The 19,791-nt window shown below is 38.0% G+C and overlaps 1 protein-coding gene across 2 annotated transcripts in view; it reads left to right on the top strand.

The window, feature by feature from the left end:
- Window positions 1-642: 642 nt before the first annotated feature.
- Window positions 643-19,791, top strand: part of LOC145987841 (zwei Ig domain protein zig-8-like) — a 1,141,735-nt gene continuing 1,122,586 nt past the window's right edge. The window contains exon 1 of one of the 2 annotated variants that reach the window (XM_083122583.1): window positions 643-1,436. In XM_083122583.1, the coding sequence (XP_082978709.1) occupies window positions 1,370-1,436 (67 nt within the window). In that variant the 5' untranslated portion in view covers window positions 643-1,369. The remainder of the gene's footprint in view (window positions 1,437-19,791) is intronic. The other variant, XM_083122584.1, reaches the window with a different exon arrangement.

A 19,791-nucleotide genomic window follows, 5' to 3' on the forward strand; every position in this document is an offset into this window, starting at 1 on the left:
AATTAGTTTAAAAAATTTAGTGAGAAATTTGATTGAATTGTTGTTTTAAGTCCACTTTATGCACAGTAAGGCTAATCAGGACTGGACCTACAGTTTGAATTGGGATCCGAACAACTATGTGCCTCCACCGGGAATTGAACACGGGGCCCCTTGATTACAAAGCAACGACGCTACCACTGCGCCATCGGGGAGGCATATTTTATTTGCTTGTTAGGGGCCTGTCCTCAATTTTCTTTTACGATGGCGGGAAAAAATTGTTTGCGTGCAGATATGCCCGTAAAACCAAAATTAATCAACCATCGTCGCGGTTAGCCAAACGTGGCGGAAAAGCGACGCTCAATAACAAAAATACGAATACACTTCTATTTCCTTTGCTACCTGGAGGGCAAGTTCATCTCGTTAAGGAGCAGCGTGCTTTCGTCCAATTTTTATTGAGATATGTCTTGTTGTGCGAAACATTTAAAAGATGCTCGCGTCTCTTAAGAAAGCTGGAACACATAATGAAGCCTAGGCCAGCGCCGTTTCGTTCCGAGGTTCCAGAAATCGCCACCGTTCCGCACCGAGCAGCGCTGGTTCCAGTGATTGCGGAGCTCCAACCTCTTGCAACCGTCTCAGTCGCCAGCCGCCACTAGTGATGCGAGGAAGTCCCGCGCGGCGGCGCTAGCATCGGTTTTTCTGCATCCCTCAGTCAAAAGTGATCAGTCCGTCAGTCATTGCGAGTGCGGTCGTTTCGTGGCGGTGCGTGTCGTGCGGATCACGCGTTCATTTTTTTTGCAAACCCGGTCGACACACGAGAAGGTATTGCGTAACATGTAGAACACCCACCAGCGGCAAGAAAACGCACCTAACGGGAAGAGTCCGGGAACAACCCTACGCAGGATCGTGGGTGGATGTGATATATATATTTTTTTAAATCAAATCGTCCTTGGAGTACGTTTGTGTTGTTTTTTTCAGTGCTCCGTCATAAATTTCAATGATTACGCTTGTGTTAGCAGTGATTATTTTCAGTGAAGCGCACTAGAGGGCGTAAACAAAGCGGCTACTAAAAGATTTAAACCTCTTCTGTGCTGTTTAAAGCTTTAACTAAACACACAGTATCATGAACCAGTGTCTATATTGTCATTGAAAATTTACTCAGTGTGGTGAAACTAAGTGTGACCTACAAAGTGGTACCCAAATTAAGTGTGTGGTTTTTAGAGAGGAAAAAATGTGATATTTTGCAACGAAGTGTATTAACCCCTTTTTGTTTTCGTGTAACATCAGTACCATAAATTTACCTAGGAAGTGTTTAACGTTTGCCGTACCTGACGATTCTTAGGCAAATAGTGACAAATTTTCCTGAAGTGGTGTTGGTGTTTTAAGATGCACAATGAAAGAACTATTCCAATTTGTCGGATTGGTTCTGTGCCTATACGTTACGGGATTTGCCAATTCAGGTGAGCTTTTTCCTCTCTACTCTGCTTCAATTCGAATTAGGGGAACGCAAAAACCGGTTCTGGCTGTTTAAGCCACATTCAACCACATTCGAAAAGTTTGTTTCTTCATTAGACTAAGTACCTTGCGCCGGTAGTGCCTTCCGATAACGGCTTTTGGTCGTATTTGCTCAAGGAAATGTGCTACCACGTACACATGAACGTTTATACCCTTATGCCGGAGCGAATAGTCGTAACAAACACACCCCCAGCAGCCCACGTTAAATTTCCGTTGTATTTACTCGCACTTCGGCACTGAAGCCCAGATGTTTCGACAGTTTTATTAAGTTTTCTTCGGAAGTTGCCACGTTAACGTCATAAAAAAAGTTAGTTTTCTCGGTGGTGACTGAACTTTGTTTTAAAGTGAAATCCGAATAATGATTTAATACGCCACCAGTTAGAATCAAACCCGAGGTCTCTTGATTACAAGGCGAGATCTCTATGTTGATATCACCGATAACGTGTTTAATGTTTTTCTACTGTTCGCGATTCTCATTATTTCTGCCGCTTTTTTGCTCCTTCGGGTTAATCGCAACAAGGATGAATGTTGATTAGAGGATCACTATCCTGTAGGCAAAACTCGAAATCAGAACCTTCGGTAGGAAGGCCGTGGGTTGACTGCTCAATGTGCTGATTGGACAACGAGACGGTTCTTGTACATTTATTAAAAAAATAGTTCGGAGACTATAAATCCGAAGCACTCTGCCATGTGGCCTTACCGGGGATAGAAATTGTGACCCCTGATTACAAGCCAAGAGCATTATCACTATGTCGTCGGGGGTGCGCCTTTTACATTTTGTGTATTTTAGTTTTTACATTAATTACATAAGCCACTAAGAGCTTTGAAGTTGAAATTTGTTGTTAATCTATGCCATTAAATACACTTAGGCGACATGCAAATAGTAAGCGAAACGTCAAAACCAAAGGGCTATATATTCCGCGCTATTGGTTAACAATATTAAAAATTGAAGTTACTCTTACGTACAGTCAAATGTCTACAGTACAACTTAGGCACTCATCAAGGGGTCACGAGTTCTTTCCACAGCGGAGGCACATTTTGCAGTGCTTTCGATCCCTCTTAGAAATGTAAATCCAGCCCCAATTAACCTATCTGAGCCAAAAAAGTGGACTTTAGAAGCAAGAACTTTGACATTTCAAGTTTGGTTATCGCCTTAGAGTTAGTCAGGGAAAGGAATAAGGTTTTGTTTCATTTTTAATGCTTATAACTGAACACAAAGACCGGTGTAGAAATACAGTACATAGTAAAGTGAGAACCAGACCACTGAAATAGTCCCTCCCCCAGGAGTGAAACCCGGTGCCCTTTACTCTCAACAGTACGAGGAAGAAAGTGCAAGGACAGTGCTATTTGACTTTCGTAAACCATTTCAGTCATGTTTTATTTTGTCAGAGTGAACTGGTTTCCCTGCTTCAACTACATCTAACGCGCAAGCAAAGGGCATGCACTTGTCAAAAGGATCCTTGTTTGTTTGAGGTGTAATTGCTATGGGTTCTGTCACAGTTAGATGGAGTAGATATCCGCCTTCTCATTCCGTTTGTCAATATTATAACGTGGCAATTCGACCGCGAGTCCTCTGGAATTCCGTGCGAGATGAAAGCGAAAAACTATAATAGCGCCACCTTCTTTAGGTTCTTGCTGTATTTTAAAACATCTTACTGTAAGATGTTGTCTCATATTTATGGATATCTAATCAAAACGTACTTTTCTTGATAATAGTGTGCTTCAAATGATTTTTTTCGTATTTAACACAGTCTGATACCAACAGCTGTTGGTTTGCACTTTTGGATGTTATTTCTTATCAGTTACTTTACATGTACACTCGGTCCAAGAGGGAGGATGGTTGAAACAAGGGTACTCTCCGGGTACCCTTCGAAGGGTGGGTGGGAAGGATATTTGGAAATATATAAGAAATTTTTATGTTGCAGTTTTAGTTCGCACTTTAGAATCGGAAAGAATGTATATTAAGATAATTCTCACATAGCATTCCATTCATTGAATTATTAAACGATCATGTAAAAATGTCTAGAAAATGTAAGTGTACTCCAGTACTGGAAAGTTCGGGAGGTACTCGACTCATAATTGACACCGAAGGCAGGTTAAAATCACAAATGGCGCACGGGTGTTTAATTGCATGTGTTCGTTCACTGATATTATCTAATTATTATTGTTCATATTTAGAGGTGTGTAGACGTACTTTTCTTGATAATAGGGGCCTCTCCAATGGCACAGTTAGCTATAGACGGCAGAAAAGGGACGCAAAATAAATTAAATAAAAAAACGCCTCATAATATATTCACTATGATTGGGAAAAATACAAAAGAAAAATGGAAATATTCACAAGTCTCACTCACTCATAATTTATAGTTTTAAGACCTTCGTGATAATTTGATATGTAAAGCTATTTGTATATTAATAATCAAATTCCTTAATATTAGAATGAAGTATCTAACCGAGAGAAAAAGCTTACAATTTTCGAAAATTCTTGAATTCATCTGAAATTATTTTTTTCCTTGCCGTTAATCAAGACCTTGCAATGCGCATTAACCTATAGGACCCGTTCTGTAGCAAAATTGGATTCCTCCAATATCTAGGACCAAATTATTGTATGTTCTAAAGATTACATATGGATTACTAGTTTCATGCTTCCAATCGTGACGTCGTGATTCTGAAATGATTACTTTTATTTGGCGGATTGCGAAACCGTTAACGTCCACCCTTACCTCCGTAACCAATTACCTGCTTAAAAGCTTACGAAAATTGCCTTCTAAACACCAATTCTTATATGAAAAATTGCAATGTGTTGAAAAATATAAAGGCAAGTCGCGCACAGCATCCAATTAATTGGTATGATGGGATACTCTGCTTCAGATCCAGAATGCATTATTTTATCCTAATTTTAAATCGCACTGAATTGTAGCCGGTTTCCATGCAGATGCCCAAATTCTTCATTACTATATGCAAAATGATTATACATTCTCATTGCCGATTTTCACGCAGAGGGTATTAAAATAATAACTCAAATCTGATAACGCCACCACAACATCGAACGATTCGACAAGGGAACGAATGGTAAAGTTATTAATTTCTTACGGCTCCTCGTTCATTGGTAGTTGGCGTGTCGTTTTGTAAAGCCATCGTTCCATGGCTCTATTTGTTGTTGTTTTCTGTTATCCAGCGATGAAAGAGATGCATGAACAAACACAATAAAACATACCGTACCTACACAGTTGGAAGTTGCGTTTTTTGAACGGGTGTTTGGCTTTCTTGCCCCGTGAAACCTAGAGAAATCCTCGACTGTGGCCCGAAGTGATATCAATTAATTTTGTTCAGTTGAAGGAACCAGTTTATAAATCTTCACTCAAATTTCAATAAAATGTTATGTTTATTATCTTGGGAAAACATCAAATAACAACAATAAATTTTCTCAAAATTTCGGGGCTTCCCCGATGGCGCAGTGGTGGCGTCGTCTCCTTGTAATCAAGGGGCCCCGGTAGAGGCACATAGTGGTTCGGATCCCACTTTAAACTGTAGGTCCAGTCCCGATTAGCCTTATTGTGCATAAAGTGGACTTAAAGCACCAAATCAATCAATCGAATCAAAATTTCGGGAGTGGCTGTAGTCTCATTAGCTCTACCTCTACGCACGCCTGTGTATTATGCTCTTAAAATCTGACAATCTTCATGTCAATTTAGAAAAACCAGACGCAAGGATTTTTGAAATCTAAATTTGAATATTTTATCACACATAAAGACATATAATGATTATAAATAGCACTTGAGTGTACAATAAATATAGTTTTGGAAAAACTGAGCCAATAAAATTGCCTAAATTACGTCAACTATGTAATGGCTGTTCAAACTCTTAAAACGGCCATGATCATTTTTTTCCACGGTAGTTGGATGCCAGCGGAAATTGACTGCTGTTGCGGAATGTCGTGTTGGGTGTTATGCTCATTTGTGTGAATCCTTTTGGCTACTCTTATCACTGTGAGGTGGCTACGAAACCGCGTATTAGACCGGGCGAATAGTACCGTACAAGGTGAACTTCATTCAAAGATATAAATATATATTTTTTCAAAACAACTAATATTTTTTAAACAATAAAGAGTTGGAACCCTTCTGCAGCTAGCTCTTACGAATCGAAAGGTTTTTTAAACTTCAAAATCATGCACGGCATAGAATTAATGATAAGATTGAGAACTATCGGAAAGAAAGATTACAAAACTGGTTAACATTCAACACATAACTTATGTAAAGTAATTTACATTGTGGTATACCATATCCAGTGAATATTACCAAACATGTTATCGTTATTAAATTGATTGATTTCGTTTATTTTAATTTGCATTTCTGCTACTTTTGGCTATTCGCGAAAATGAGGATGAGTGTTGATATGATGAAATTGACTAAGGGGCTCTCAGAATGAACACCCGGGACCCCTGGCGTCGTAACCATTCCAGCGGTATCGTTATTAAATAAATGAGAATAAGATATTTCTATTTCTCTTACTTTACGTTACATTAATTCTCCAGGCTAATCGCAAGATGTGGTCCAATAGTGATTTTCTACCCTCTAACAACGTCGTCTTCAGACGAAGATTCACAATAAATTAGAGCCTGTTAGAGGGTGGAAACGTTACGTTTTTAGTGTATATTTTTTATACAATAAATGTTGCCTTGGTCAGCATTTTAATGTTTTATTAACATGGAAACAAGCCTTAACAGTGTTAAAATTTGATGAAGGAATACACATGCTTGGATTCTAAAACCCAGAATTTTCGGAGACGAACACGCTCGAACATCAATATGAATAATGTATGGAAGGAGAAAATATGCCATAACAAGTATATGTTTAAACGTTTCCTGTGTCACCGTTTAGCCATGCGTCCATGATATTCTTAAGTTCCACTTGCCCATTCGCAAAGCATCGAATCTTAATTAGATTTCAGATTAAATAAATCCGATTTTTACACTTCAGATGTCTGTCGTTGCACTTCAGATTTGGTTCATTTCTTGCGTGGCATGTGTAAAAAACCTGTAAATTTGAAGCTCGTCACAACTTTTCAAAGCATATGCAAGTTTAGATGTGTAGAGCACCGTGTTCATTTACCACATTAAAACTGACTGGTCCGATATGCCCTACTGTGCTTGTATGACCCTTTTCCCCATTGGAACAACAGGTAATGGCGGCCCACTTGAATATTAAGATGTAGCGTACAAGTGTCTTGAAAGCAATCGCAGATTGTACTCATAATCAATATTTGTAGTAGTTGTTGTTGCTGGTGGTTTTAGAGTGAAGCAGCTACTTACTGAATCTGAAACTCTCTCAAAAAATGGGCGGGGGAGTAAGGTAAATTTGGGGGGGGGCAAGATTTACATAAATAATACTTTATATTTGTAAATATTCATAAAATCTGTCCTTCTACGTGAATTTTGGGGGGCAGAAAGTGCCTTGCCCCTCCAAAGTCTGCGCCAATGCAAAAAAAGGTAAAGATACACATTGCAACATGTTGTGATTGTAGTAAATCGACCCCTCCAAGTAAAAAATTCATTAGATCGAAAATATTGAGTGAATAATACGTGAACCAGGTTATACAGGTTTATATAATTTGGTTTTGTATCAAATTACAACTTTCTACTATGATTTTGAAAACCGTCAAATTACCCTGCCGGACCCTGTATTTTCCTATTCTACCATTTAATCCAAAGAACAAATGGTTCCACAGTTTTCAAAATTACCAAAATAAAATTATAGTTTTAGGTGAGAGTTTATAGCTACAACATAAACTTTATAAGCCGGCCCTCGTGGCGTAGTGGTTACCACGTCGCGCTACGACACCAGGGTTCCAGGGTTCAATTCCGGTCTGGGCATGGATGTTTGTGAGTGTCCATTCATCAATTTCATCACGCCATCAGTCATCCCTATCTTCGAAAATTAGCCAAAAGTTGCACAGAAAGCGAAGTGAAATAAAGCAAATCAATCAATCAATAAACTTTATGAGTAAAATGTTATTTTATTTTTAAAGCCTTTTCTTGACCAAGGGCAAAACACTTAAAAGTTAATAACAAAATACAGTACAATAAGTCTGAATTTCAGTACCTTAACTGTGTAAAAAAAGGAGAAAACAGTTCGGCCGGATATTCACTCGTCTGGTGAATCGAGTAGTAATATCTCCCCATTAAATAATAATAATAATAATAATAATAAATTCGAATATTTTTTTATTTGTATTAGTTTATATTATTTATTAATGTATAACAACATTTAAAACTGTGGTAATAATAATTATTGTTGTGATTCTTACTACTATTCAACTTTTATCAAAAATCTGACCGCTACCAAAATTTCTGCCGACGCTAATGAGTGAAAGAAAGGTCCCATACATTCAGAATCTGACCATTTGTGGAGGTGTTGGTCAGAACCACGTCCTGGTCTCCTTTACCCTCACCCTCTGGGCGGTTGTCCCAGGTACCCGTTTATTACAAAGTGGGTGAACCCCAGAGCTCCCTTTGCGAAGGGGGACAGCTGGAAATTGTCCGCCTGTAATCACCCATTCAAGAAATTGAACCCAGGTACACACACACACATAGTTCTTTTTCCCTGACACGATAGGACGTAAGAGCACCTTCCTTACACTTGAGAATAAAATAGAATCGTTTTGCATTTTTTTATTATTTTACGTTGGCCTTCTGACCCTTATACGCTGCTTGTGACGATATGGAGGAAATGTTGATGCCAATACCACGACTCGAACCTGGGACACCTGGTAGCGAGTTCGTGAATCCAGCTCGCAAGGTGGCCTAACGATTGAGGCTATAACTATTCATGCATAAAATATCTGTGCGAATGTATGATCATATTAGAATATTCTGCAGTATTTTAAATATCTACTGGTGGGAAGACAATAAAATAATAATAATCCTGTGCGTAACAGCCCATGAAGGGCCTTTTCTTACCTACCGGCTGCCGTGGAGATCTTCAACCAGGATTGGAATAGTGGGGGGACGTATCCCCAGCTTTTGTAGTAGGTCTACGCGATCGGATTATGCATACTCATTCGAAGCTCCCCAATTTCCTCACGATGGTGCGTTTCCTATACACAGGCCGAAAATTCTCGGAGACTGGACCCGGGATCGAACCCATGCCGTCCCGCAGCCGCCGTCCAAAGCAAGGTTCCTTAGACCGCACGGCCACGGAGGAGGACGCGAAAACAATACTCATGCAAAATAACAATTCATTTTGTAATATTGAAAGTAACTTACGAAGAATACCAGAACATTCCTTCAGAGAGAAAAAAAATATTAGCTACATAAAATGTCGAAGTTCGTCTTTGCATTAACATAATTTGTCCGTTAATAGTTCACCACGAAACTGTAAATCAGAAGTGAGCGTGTCAGAATTGATTGATTTGATTTATTTACTTCGCTTTTCTGCCACCTTTGTCTATTCGCAAAGATAAGGATGAGTGATGATATGATGAAATTGATAAATAGATACTCAGAACGAGCAACCATGCCCAGGCCAGGATTCGAACCCGGGACACCTGGTGTGGTAGCACAATGTGCTTACCACTCCGCCACGGAGGTTGGCTGACTCTACCAGAAATGGAACGTCATCCCTAGTCCCAGCAAGCAATAAAAAACTATAAATATATGCTATTTAGCCCAAATATATATGTAATTGAGTATTATGTGTCTGTCCCCAATAATATATTTTATTTTAAAAAATCATTTTTGTTGATTTTTATATAAATCGATTTTTTATTTAAAAGAAACACGCTAAAATTGTTTGCATGATTTTTGGCACCATGCACATAGATATATGTTTTTTTATGGAAAGACCATTTCTAGTAAACGGCCCTGTAAAATATTTGAACAGTTTGATTAAAGAAATTAAAAAATATACTTAAATATACATTTTTCTGTTTCTGATACTGTAACTACTATGGAAATATTTGTTGACTGTGTTAATGAAAGTAGGTAATAATAATTTCAGTAACATTTCTTCCAGTGAAATTAAAATATTCTGGATGTACTCTACAGTTGTAACTTAAAATATTAACTTAAATATTTCTATATCCTTTGTAGCAGAATTATAGAGATTTTTTAATGATATTTTGAAAAATATCAGCTGCCATGTTTTTTACAGTTTAATGATAGCTATTGGCACTATTTATGGTTTCACATAATTAGTATTTTGTATATTATTGTACACAAAATGTTTGCTATTTTTTCCCATACAATTATTGAATTTTAAATCAAGATAAATATTGTGTTTACATTTCCTTCATATGAGCTTCACCATCCGTACATATATTTTATTTCCTTTGTTTTCCTATCTTAGGACCTAATAATCACTATTAAATGATTACGAGAGTAATGTACTTTCACCAAAAGTGTTTCTGATATCGACAGAATCCTTATGTACATTATTCTATACATTATTTATTTAGAGTGATTTAAATTAGCGATTTGAAAATAGAATCACATGATTTAAATCTTGATTCATCGAGACGCTGATACTTGACCTAAACTTCTCCTTTCTTCTAATTAACCCACAAGTAAAACATGAAACGTTCCAATAAGCCAACCAGGCATCTCGTCCAGTTTCCACGCTACCAATAGTACTTACTCTTCGAGTTGGACACCGAAGTTTCCCACACAAACAACTTCCAAACATTCTGTTTCCAGAATCGTGTTTGCAACTAAACCCCAACACTTATCAAATATTCATTCTCTGTACTGAAACGTTCTGCTTTGAAGGAAATACCAAGAAGTTTAACTTTGGGACGGACCAAGTTTTACTTACTGCACACAAAACTTGAAATATATCAAATCAAAGTTAATGCATTTTGGTGCATCTGTTTCTTGGAAATGATGATGTCTCATCTTAATTTATGCATTTTTTGTGCATTACAAGTGGCGATGATGGGCTGGGTAGTGAGTGGCTTTCAAAGATTTTGGCAATTCACATTGTTTTAACGTGATCCAAACGCAGATAAATTATCTACAAATAGGAAGTATATAGGAGAAAAATATTCCTACATAAAAAATATGTACACATTCAAATGTATTGAAAATATTTTAAATTTTAGGTTGAGACTTCGATGACCAAGGGATTACTAGAGAAATCAGAAATCCTGGGTTTGAAGCAGGGTTGTTGAAGGTCCAGGAATTTTATACATTCAATTCCGGTCCAGAAGAGAAGATCAGGAAGGATAAATGGGTTCTACACCGTAAAGAACCGTTTTATCTAAACTATTTCAATTCGTTTCAGGAACCAGTTTTCCGGATCAATTTTAATACGGTCCAGGTACCATTTTCCGGGTGAATTTATATTCAGTCCATGAACCTTCTTTTCCGGCTGAATATAAATTCGGTCCAGGAACATTTTTTTCCGGCTGATTTTAAATACGGTTCAGGAACCTTGTTTCCAGATCAATTTAAATGCAGTCCAGGAACCTTTTTTACGGATCAATTTAAATAGGGTCCAAGTTCCGTATTCAGATGAAACAATACGCAACTTGGAAATCATTTAAATTGTGCGAGAAGAAATGTTCCGGTCCTGTAACGGAACACAATAGAACCCATTAGAATTTATGGGTCCCTGGATCTTTAAGAATCCCAAGGTTGTTAGAGGTCCAGGAATTGTAAATAAATTCAATTCCCGTCCGGAATGGAAAATCAGAAAGCATATAGGGGATCTATACCGTAAAGAACCTTTTTCATATTTAAAGTATTTCAATTCGGTCCAGTAACATGTTATCCGGATGAATTTAAAATCTGTCCAGGAACCTTTTTTTTTTTTCGGATCAATTTAAATACGATCCAGGAACATTTTTTTCAACGAAACAATACGCAACTTGTACCGAATTTAAGTTGTACGAGAAAAAATGTTACGGTCCTGCAGCGGAACCTAATAGAGTTAATTAGAATTTATGAATTCCTGGACCTTTAAGAACCCTGATTTGAAACTTGTAAGGTTTTCCCATAATATTCATCATCATATGAACATTTTCCTTTGTTTTGTATTTTATGACGAAATTTGCTGGTTACATTTTCTCAAGTTGAACCAGAAGATTGGCCAGCCTCAACTGGATGTGCTCACTCAGACCCACGCCTGGCGTTGCCTCTGTGCTTCACACAGAATATCAGCTGGTAAAAGTACCATTTGATGCATTTATGAACCTATTGTGATGCACCAAAATGCATCATTAGCAGTTTGTACACTTATTTGTATCAGTGGAGTCATGTGATACATTTTGGGATCTGTGCATTCAGTGGTTTAGTACTACTTTAAGACGATGATCCGAATTAAATGAAAATTATATTAAAACAATAAAATGCATGAGATCGGGAGGCGAAACCACGACTTTCGATTGTGTTGAAAACCCAACACGTTCTGCTCCCGATGCTCCACACAGGACTGTATTTATTTTTTTTAAAAATTTAATTGTACAGAGTAAAACCATCCTTCTCGTAAGCTTTGTAAAACATTATTTCAGTTCATTTTATCCTCAGGTAGGTTAGTCAGAAGTGGGTAGGGTAGATAAACACGCTCATACACGTAACTTGCATTGAGTCTGCTTCCGGATCCCTCCTTTCAAACCAACTTACCAGGAAATTCTTCTTTGACATGTGTAAATACGTATTTTCTGCTCACGAGTCAATAAACTTGAAATCTCTCAGAAACAAATCCCAAAATACGCTAGCAGATACGTGCATATATGTGGGGTCCAGAATAGTCGGTTCCGAATCGGGAAAAGAATTCCCGTTCCTGTCCCAACTTCGGGAAATTAATTCATGACTTCCAAGGATCTCGAACAGTCGAAGAATTCCAAAAGACATTTTATAAAAGTTATTAATTCTCGATGTTTTCTGCACTGTAAGTATCTTAAATTTCTTGAAATTTAGTTGTTATTCCAGAAATACAATAATAATCACTCGATGTGAATATAACATAACCCAAAGCGCTACAGCCCTTGAAGGGCCTTGGCTTACCTACCGACTGCTGGTCTCCCTCCCACACTGTTCCGCCGTCACCTGTTATAGCGTGGAGGTCTCAGACCAGTGTTGGGGTGACGGGTGTCAGCCCGACGAACCCCCAGCCGTTATTGTAGGTCTTCTTGACCAGGTTACGCTCACTCACTCGGAGCTTCCCAATTTCCTCACGATGGTGGGTTGCCACCGGCCCTATACGTAGGCTGAATAATTCCGACCAAAGCCGGATTCGAACCTACGCCGTCCCGCAGCGAACGATCTCAAGACGAGTGAACGTCTTAACCCGCTCGACTACGGAGGAGGACCTCGATGTGACAATAGTGTGCAAAATTCGACATGTTCACAGTATCTGGAAATATCAAATATTTCCAATCCAGAAATTTTCCCTAGTTATTCGTGAAATAGCATTTTGTTCTCGTCCCCAAACACCGGGGTTTTTGAAATCTTTCGGTCCGAACTAAAACTTTTCCATCTCGCACGTCTCTACTAATCAAACATTGATTTATTCAATTGGAAAGAATCAACAATCAATTATACTCAATTAAAAATAACATTTAATAGGGTGTAATTTCCAATGCAACTTTAATAAACGGTAACTAACGGAAACCAACTTAAAAAACAAGCATGGCGTTATTGTGGGATATTACAACTTGTTTTATTACTTTGTGACGTCATACAGTATGACGCAATTAGTTTCTTGCGTAGTTTTGCAAGTAACCGGTCATACAAAATACAGCCGCAGTAGCTCAGTCGCCCTTTGTGGCAGAGTGGTCAGCGCAGCGAGCTACGAAGTCCGAGGTCCCGGGTTCGAATCCCGGTTCGGATATGGATGTTTGTCCAAAAATGAGAAAAACCAGAGAATGTAGTAAAAATTGACAACTAATAAAAAGGGAATATTGCGGAATATTACCGCTTAGGGGTATTTCTTTTTAAAAATAAGTCGTTAGGGCGTATGACTACCATGCAAGAGACCCGGGTTTGATCCAGGCGGGGGAGAACCGGTTTAAGCTGTTCCCTCGCCCACCCAGCGTCGTATATAGTGGATATCTGGAGGAAACTCTGGGAGGTAAAGGCGGCCAGGGGCGTGGTGCTGATCACATCACTCTCAACTTTGGCCGTGATCAAGAAAGTATGGGGTCGTAACTCCACACCCCTTATAAGCCTTCATGGCGTGGTGGAAAAGCACAGGCAAGCATTTTACTTTTACATAACTCGAAAGCTGTTACCGTTAGAAAAGAATTGATTGCAGTTTTTTTAAACATGTTTTCAACTTACAATTTGTGTGATAAGTACACATTCTTGCATGGATTTGTTAATCTTGTTACAGTTTCTGAAGTATACAACCTTAATAAAATCAATTTTATAGAGTGGACATATGATAGGTTTGTGTACTTTGTGTATGTGAGTTATCAGCGATTGAAAATTCAGAACTATCTGTATTTGCGTTATTTATGGCCGCTTTTCTGTCACTTTTGGTTAATACCGAACACGAAGATGAGTGATAATTAAATGAAATTGATCAATGGCCACTTGTCCAGGCCGGGACACGAACCCGAAAATTTCGATTTCGAAATCGATAGTCGAACGCGCTTAGCCAGCGAGTCTACTGTAAAAATAAAATTATCAGCGACATAATTTCATTCTATCTAGGTAGTGTATCCCCGCAAATATATGTTACTTACCTCAAAAAATATACCGACCGACCTATCGTTCTGTTCAATATAAATTACCTGCAACACGTCTGAAATCACAGAGGTAGATTTTAGCATAAATTGAAATAACCACCGTGGATTTTCAATTAGTTAAAGCATCCATAGAGAGATGCTTTTGCGATATTGATTTGTAACAGAGTACACACAGAAGCAAACACCCTGCAGCTGTTAGCTAAACCTTGGTAGCTTATATTTCTCTCTAATCGAATGGCTAGAAGCAAGCAATAACGAGGCAGTGCTCTCACAATCCGAACTCTTGATGCGAAGCTCCATGCAAGGAATCATGACGAGATTATCTGAATATCCTCAATGAAACATACATCATTTGATTCAGGTCTTAAAGATATGTAATTGACATGAATGCTTCTAGCCTTGTTCCAGTATAAAAGAACTTCTAAACTAAATAAATGTCAAGTTACACTCCGTAGACAAAATAATTACCTCTAAATGTCTTGCCGAAGTAATAGCGATGTAACGTCTGAGAATAATCAATTTTTAAAAAAATTAACGCATGTAGAAACTTTTTTTAACAATGTTATTCATACGGCTTAACAATATGGCTAAATTACCACTAACAATGCAATCAAACCATGAAATTACGAACATAAGGTTTTCTTCAGCGGGATCTAAATCTAAAACCTTTCGAACCGTGGACAGCTATGTTAAGAGTTTTTTTTAAAAAAAAATTGGTTATTGCACTGAAGTTTCTTCAGTTTTCTCGAATGTATTTCGCTTATTAACTTGTTTCTTTAAATTTCATACTATTCATTTTCTTTTTTGTGGTCAACAGAAGCAGCCACGTTTTACCCGGCATAAAACCTAGGATTCGTGCATCGTGGAGGGCTCAGCTCCTCTGACCACTTGGTAATTTTCCGCGCAGCACTTCCTTCAAATGCAGTTTCAACTCCGAATAAACTGCATGCAGCAATAACCAACCAGACGGCAAGATTAAAATTGCGCCTCCCTACGGTAGTGGCAACGTCGTCTCCTTGCAATCAAAGCGTCTCGGTTCATTGACTGATTGATTTGCTTTATTTAACTTCGCATTTGGCTAATTACGAAGATGAGGGAGGGCCACTCCGGTGGCACGGTTGTATCGTCGTCGCCTTGTAATCAAAGTGTCCCGGGTTCGATACCCGGTGGAGGCAGATAGTGTTTCGGATCCCACTTTAAACTGTAGGTCCAATCCCGATTAGCCTTACTATGCATAAAGTAGACTTAAAACACCAAATCAACCAACCAACAAAGATGGACAAATTGTGATAAAATTGAAATTAACGAAGGAGCAATCACAAGCACTGGCTTAGCACATATCGCGAGACCTTGGGCGAGATTAGAATGCGAGGCCCCCAGAAATTTACAATTGAGAGAGGTATATTCTTGTAACACATTGCTGGAATTTTCTTTAACCAAAGTAGTAGTAGTAGTAATAGTTCGTTTTTATAGATGTTCTTCAGGCACTAAGACATAGCTGAAATACCCTTAAATATGCTAAATATTATGCTTCTAATAAGGGAGTTGGAGGTGCTTTATTGTTGACATATTTAAATTGAGAGTACAAGGTCAAGACAGAGAAGAAAATGCAAGACAAATGCCTTTTATTCAAGAAAAAATACATTGATAAAAATGTCCAAGCAAATCATGATTAATTTTTGCGTAAATGTTTCACATGAGAAATACAATATTATTTGCTTTTTTCGGGTCCCCTTACGGTTAGGGCCTGTATGTTATGCCTCTGATTCAAATTATAATGTTAAACTAAAGTTTAACAAAGCCACAAAAATTAGCCTTTTCCGTCTACTTTTCTCATTTCTATTTTTTTTTCTGTCAACCATATGGGACCCGAGGCTCTTTCAAGCGCGAGGCCCCGGGCGGTTGCCCACTTCGCCCAACCCTTGCTACGCCACTGATCACAAGCACATGTGGACAACACACAAGTCCCATAGAGGATTATACTGGCCATTGGTATAGACGCCAGAGCCTCGTTAGTCTGCAGTTCAGGTTGTACTACGTGCAAATGAAGTTGACATTTGGGTATCTTGGGAAAGGCTCACCTCTTACAACCTCTGGTTCGTAAAAGCACATAGTGCTTCGGATCACACTTAAACTGTATGTCCAGTCCTTACTAGGTTATTTGTACAAAAAGTGGACTTAAACTTCTTCCAAGTCAGCTGGAATATTATAGAGACATACACATTTAGTATGCGATTTGTATACGTGTTATACGTTTTATTACATAATATTAGCCATTTATACATTGCTGTTATTAGTACTAAGTAATTTTTATCGCAATTTCTTCATAAATCTCACATTAAGGATTCTACTAGGTGGGAAGATTTATTAGTTGTACACCCAACGGCAAAAGAAATAGTAAGCGAATGGTCCATCATTATTTTCATTCCGTCTGTTTTCCAAAATGTGATCATAATGATTTGAAATAAAACGTCGATAAGCAGAGGATAACATCTGCTTCACATCAACAGAACTCCACATTTTATAGAATGAAAATATTCATGGACAATTTGCCTACTATTATCTTGGCAATTGACTGTACAGCGAAATATACATATAAATTGGTCTGAATTTTTCAAGCTTAATTAACGAAACGCATAAGAATTTTAAGGTATGACTACATTTAGGCTACAATTTGGATCTAAAAGCTTTAAGATAGAAAATGGGTACTTTAGGATTGGGAATTAAAAGTCGGATTGTCGCACTGTTAGGACCACGTTCGCTGCCATTTCTTTTCAGGACCTTGAAGGATTCCTATAGTATTGCTTTTGAGAGGAGTTTACAAATTTTAATGAAACGGACTTGGAACTTTCCGTAACAAAATTTGATATAAGCAGTTTGTTGGGTTGGTGCATGGAATATTTATGATTCTACTGTAGTTCACAATAATTGCTACAGATCGTCTTTAGTGTTATAAAACTCGTCTTCGGAATATATTTTGAAAATATTTAACTTGTTAAGATTGTAATCTTTTACGAAAACTCTTCAAATGTTTATTACTAGCTATAGTAATAGGAATTCAGTAATTTCTGATCACTCCTATGAAGTATATTTTTATCTAAGTACATAATGAACTTAATGTTTTTTTGCGAAAACTATCTTTATCGAGCCCGGTCAATTTTACATATTTAAATTTTACACCCAGCTGTGGAGAAATTCTTAGATTTAATGTTTCCAGATTAAACTCTATTTTACATAAATTACCGTTTTGCGCATGTCATCCGCATAATATACGTATGTAAGAACCTTTTCGTGCACTAGGAGGTGACTCGCACAAGTTCTGTTGATTACAAGCCACAATTTCGTGGACATTAATTACTCCATAATGCAATAGCTTCCATCACATATCCCCGATATGTGTATTTTCAGGGGCGAAAATTGACAATCATTGCAGCGTTATTTAACTTTTGAATAAATTGACGTCGACAAGTATTGATTGTTCTTTACAAAACAGGTATTCAAATAGTGCACGAGTTCATTTCTACGACGTCAGGGATCCCGGGTTCGAATGCTGGCATGGGCATCGAAATTTGTGAGTGTCCATTCATCAATTTCATCATATCATTACTCATCCCCATCTTTGAAAATGAGCCAAAATTGGCACAAAAGCAAATCAAACTTGAAAATCAAACGAGTTCATTTCTTACTAATACCATATTCATATTTACAAACGGGGCCTTCACGATGGTGTAGTGGTATAGTCGCTACTTTGCAATCAAGAGGTCGTCACATTGCACAGTGGTTAGCATTCTACTATAGATCCAGTATCGATTATCCTGTATGAGAATGAGAGGACCTTCAAGAAAATTATTCCAGTCCAGTTAGAATAGTAACATTGTTGTCGCACTGTAACCAAATCATTTCTGATTCGATTCATGTGAGTGGCTCACATTCCTCAGTAAAGTTTTTTTTATTTCCAATTAGTTTTTGCCTAAAACCAGGCTTAAACAAACTTTATTTCTGTCACTACCTGGGTCTCCTAGATTACGTAATGGTTACGTTGTCACTCTGTAGAGTCGAGCACAGCACACTAAGAAGCCAAAGGTCCAGGGCTCGAATTCCTGCGTGAGTATATGGGGTGTCCTTTCATCAATTTCATATCATCATCACACATCCTCATCTTCGGGACTGGCCGAAAGTGGTAAAGGAGCGAAGTAATATCAACCAAACCAATCAAAGTATCTCGGGTTTGATCCCTGGAGGTACACGTTGCTCAGTGGTTCGCATTGCACTTTGAAGTTTAGATTGGTTCCCGATTAGTCTATCTGAGAGAGTCACGTTTCTTTCGACTTGTAGTCAAGGGGTCGCGTGTTTGATCCTCGGAGGAGGCACATTGCATACGGACTCGAAATCCATGTTGAATTGTATTTCCAGTTTCACCTGGACTTCAACTGACAAAGTACTTTAAAAATGTTGTGTAACTTTATGGCTTTCTGTTATATAGTGCGTCAATAAAGATTCTTTACAACTTCACAATGTGATAACACGATTTTCAATTGATGTACAAAAATTTACTATGGTTTATTTGATACGCTAACTGTAAAAGTTTCATGTGTTCACTCAAATTCGACATGTGCACCTTTCCTTACGAATGCAGCAGCTAAACGATATTCCAACTCTGAGCATACTTGATACAGCACATCCACTTGCATAGGCGTAACTTGGCGGGGGGACACTTGGCCTCCTCAAATTTTCAGGTTTTTAAAAATTTACAAGTAAATGGTACTTTTGTTAGCCTCCTGGGACCTAAGGATCAAAATAATTGAAAGTAATATTTGTGATTTTAAAAATATCACAGTTATTTAGCAAATAATCCTGAACGCTATTTTTATCAAATGGAAAACTTTTCAAAACTGACCGCCCTCAACAAAGTTAAGCCACAAATTTCATTCTGCCCTCTCAAAATTAGGCCCCCAAGTTACGCCCATGTCCACGTGAACAGTGGAAATGACATTGGTTAGCCTGTTTTCTTTTTAATAGTTTCATATGAGATTGGTGCACTTTGACTTTGAGATAACCCCACATAAAGTCCAAGGGTGTGATGTCAACCATCTACAACAGTCGAGCCCGCTGAAAAAGTTCGATTCTTCTTCAAATTACGCAACTCCTGTCAACCGCGATAGACATGACAGGATATTGAAAACCCACTGAAAGGCAAACCTATTTGCATTGTGTATGACTTGTACCAAAATAAGTTCCAAGATGCAAAATAATAGTCATGTTATTAAAGTATGAAATTCTTAAGTACCTTTATGGACATTATAAAATAAGGGGGGAGAACCCCCGAAGTAAGCCCACCTCCACCCGCATACATTCGAGGGTGTGCGCTTAGTGTCCTTGTGCGTTTCAATAAACCAGGACCTCAGTTTCCTGAATTTAAATGGTTTCCCACATTTTACATTTTCCTTTTCGTCTTTACTTTCAATGTTTAAACGTAAAATGCAAATACAGTAATAAAATAAAATAGATGGAGATTCTATACCCTACATACATTTATTGATTGTTAGTTTATATTATTGGACCGTTCTGCTGACCGGAACAGGTTTTACCGGCCTCCGTGACGGAGTGGTTAGCACA

This window comes from Lepisma saccharinum, chromosome 5 (genome assembly GCF_977018435.1).
Source record: "Lepisma saccharinum chromosome 5, izLepSacc3.1, whole genome shotgun sequence".
NCBI classification, from domain to species: Eukaryota; Metazoa; Arthropoda; class Insecta; order Zygentoma; family Lepismatidae; genus Lepisma; species Lepisma saccharinum.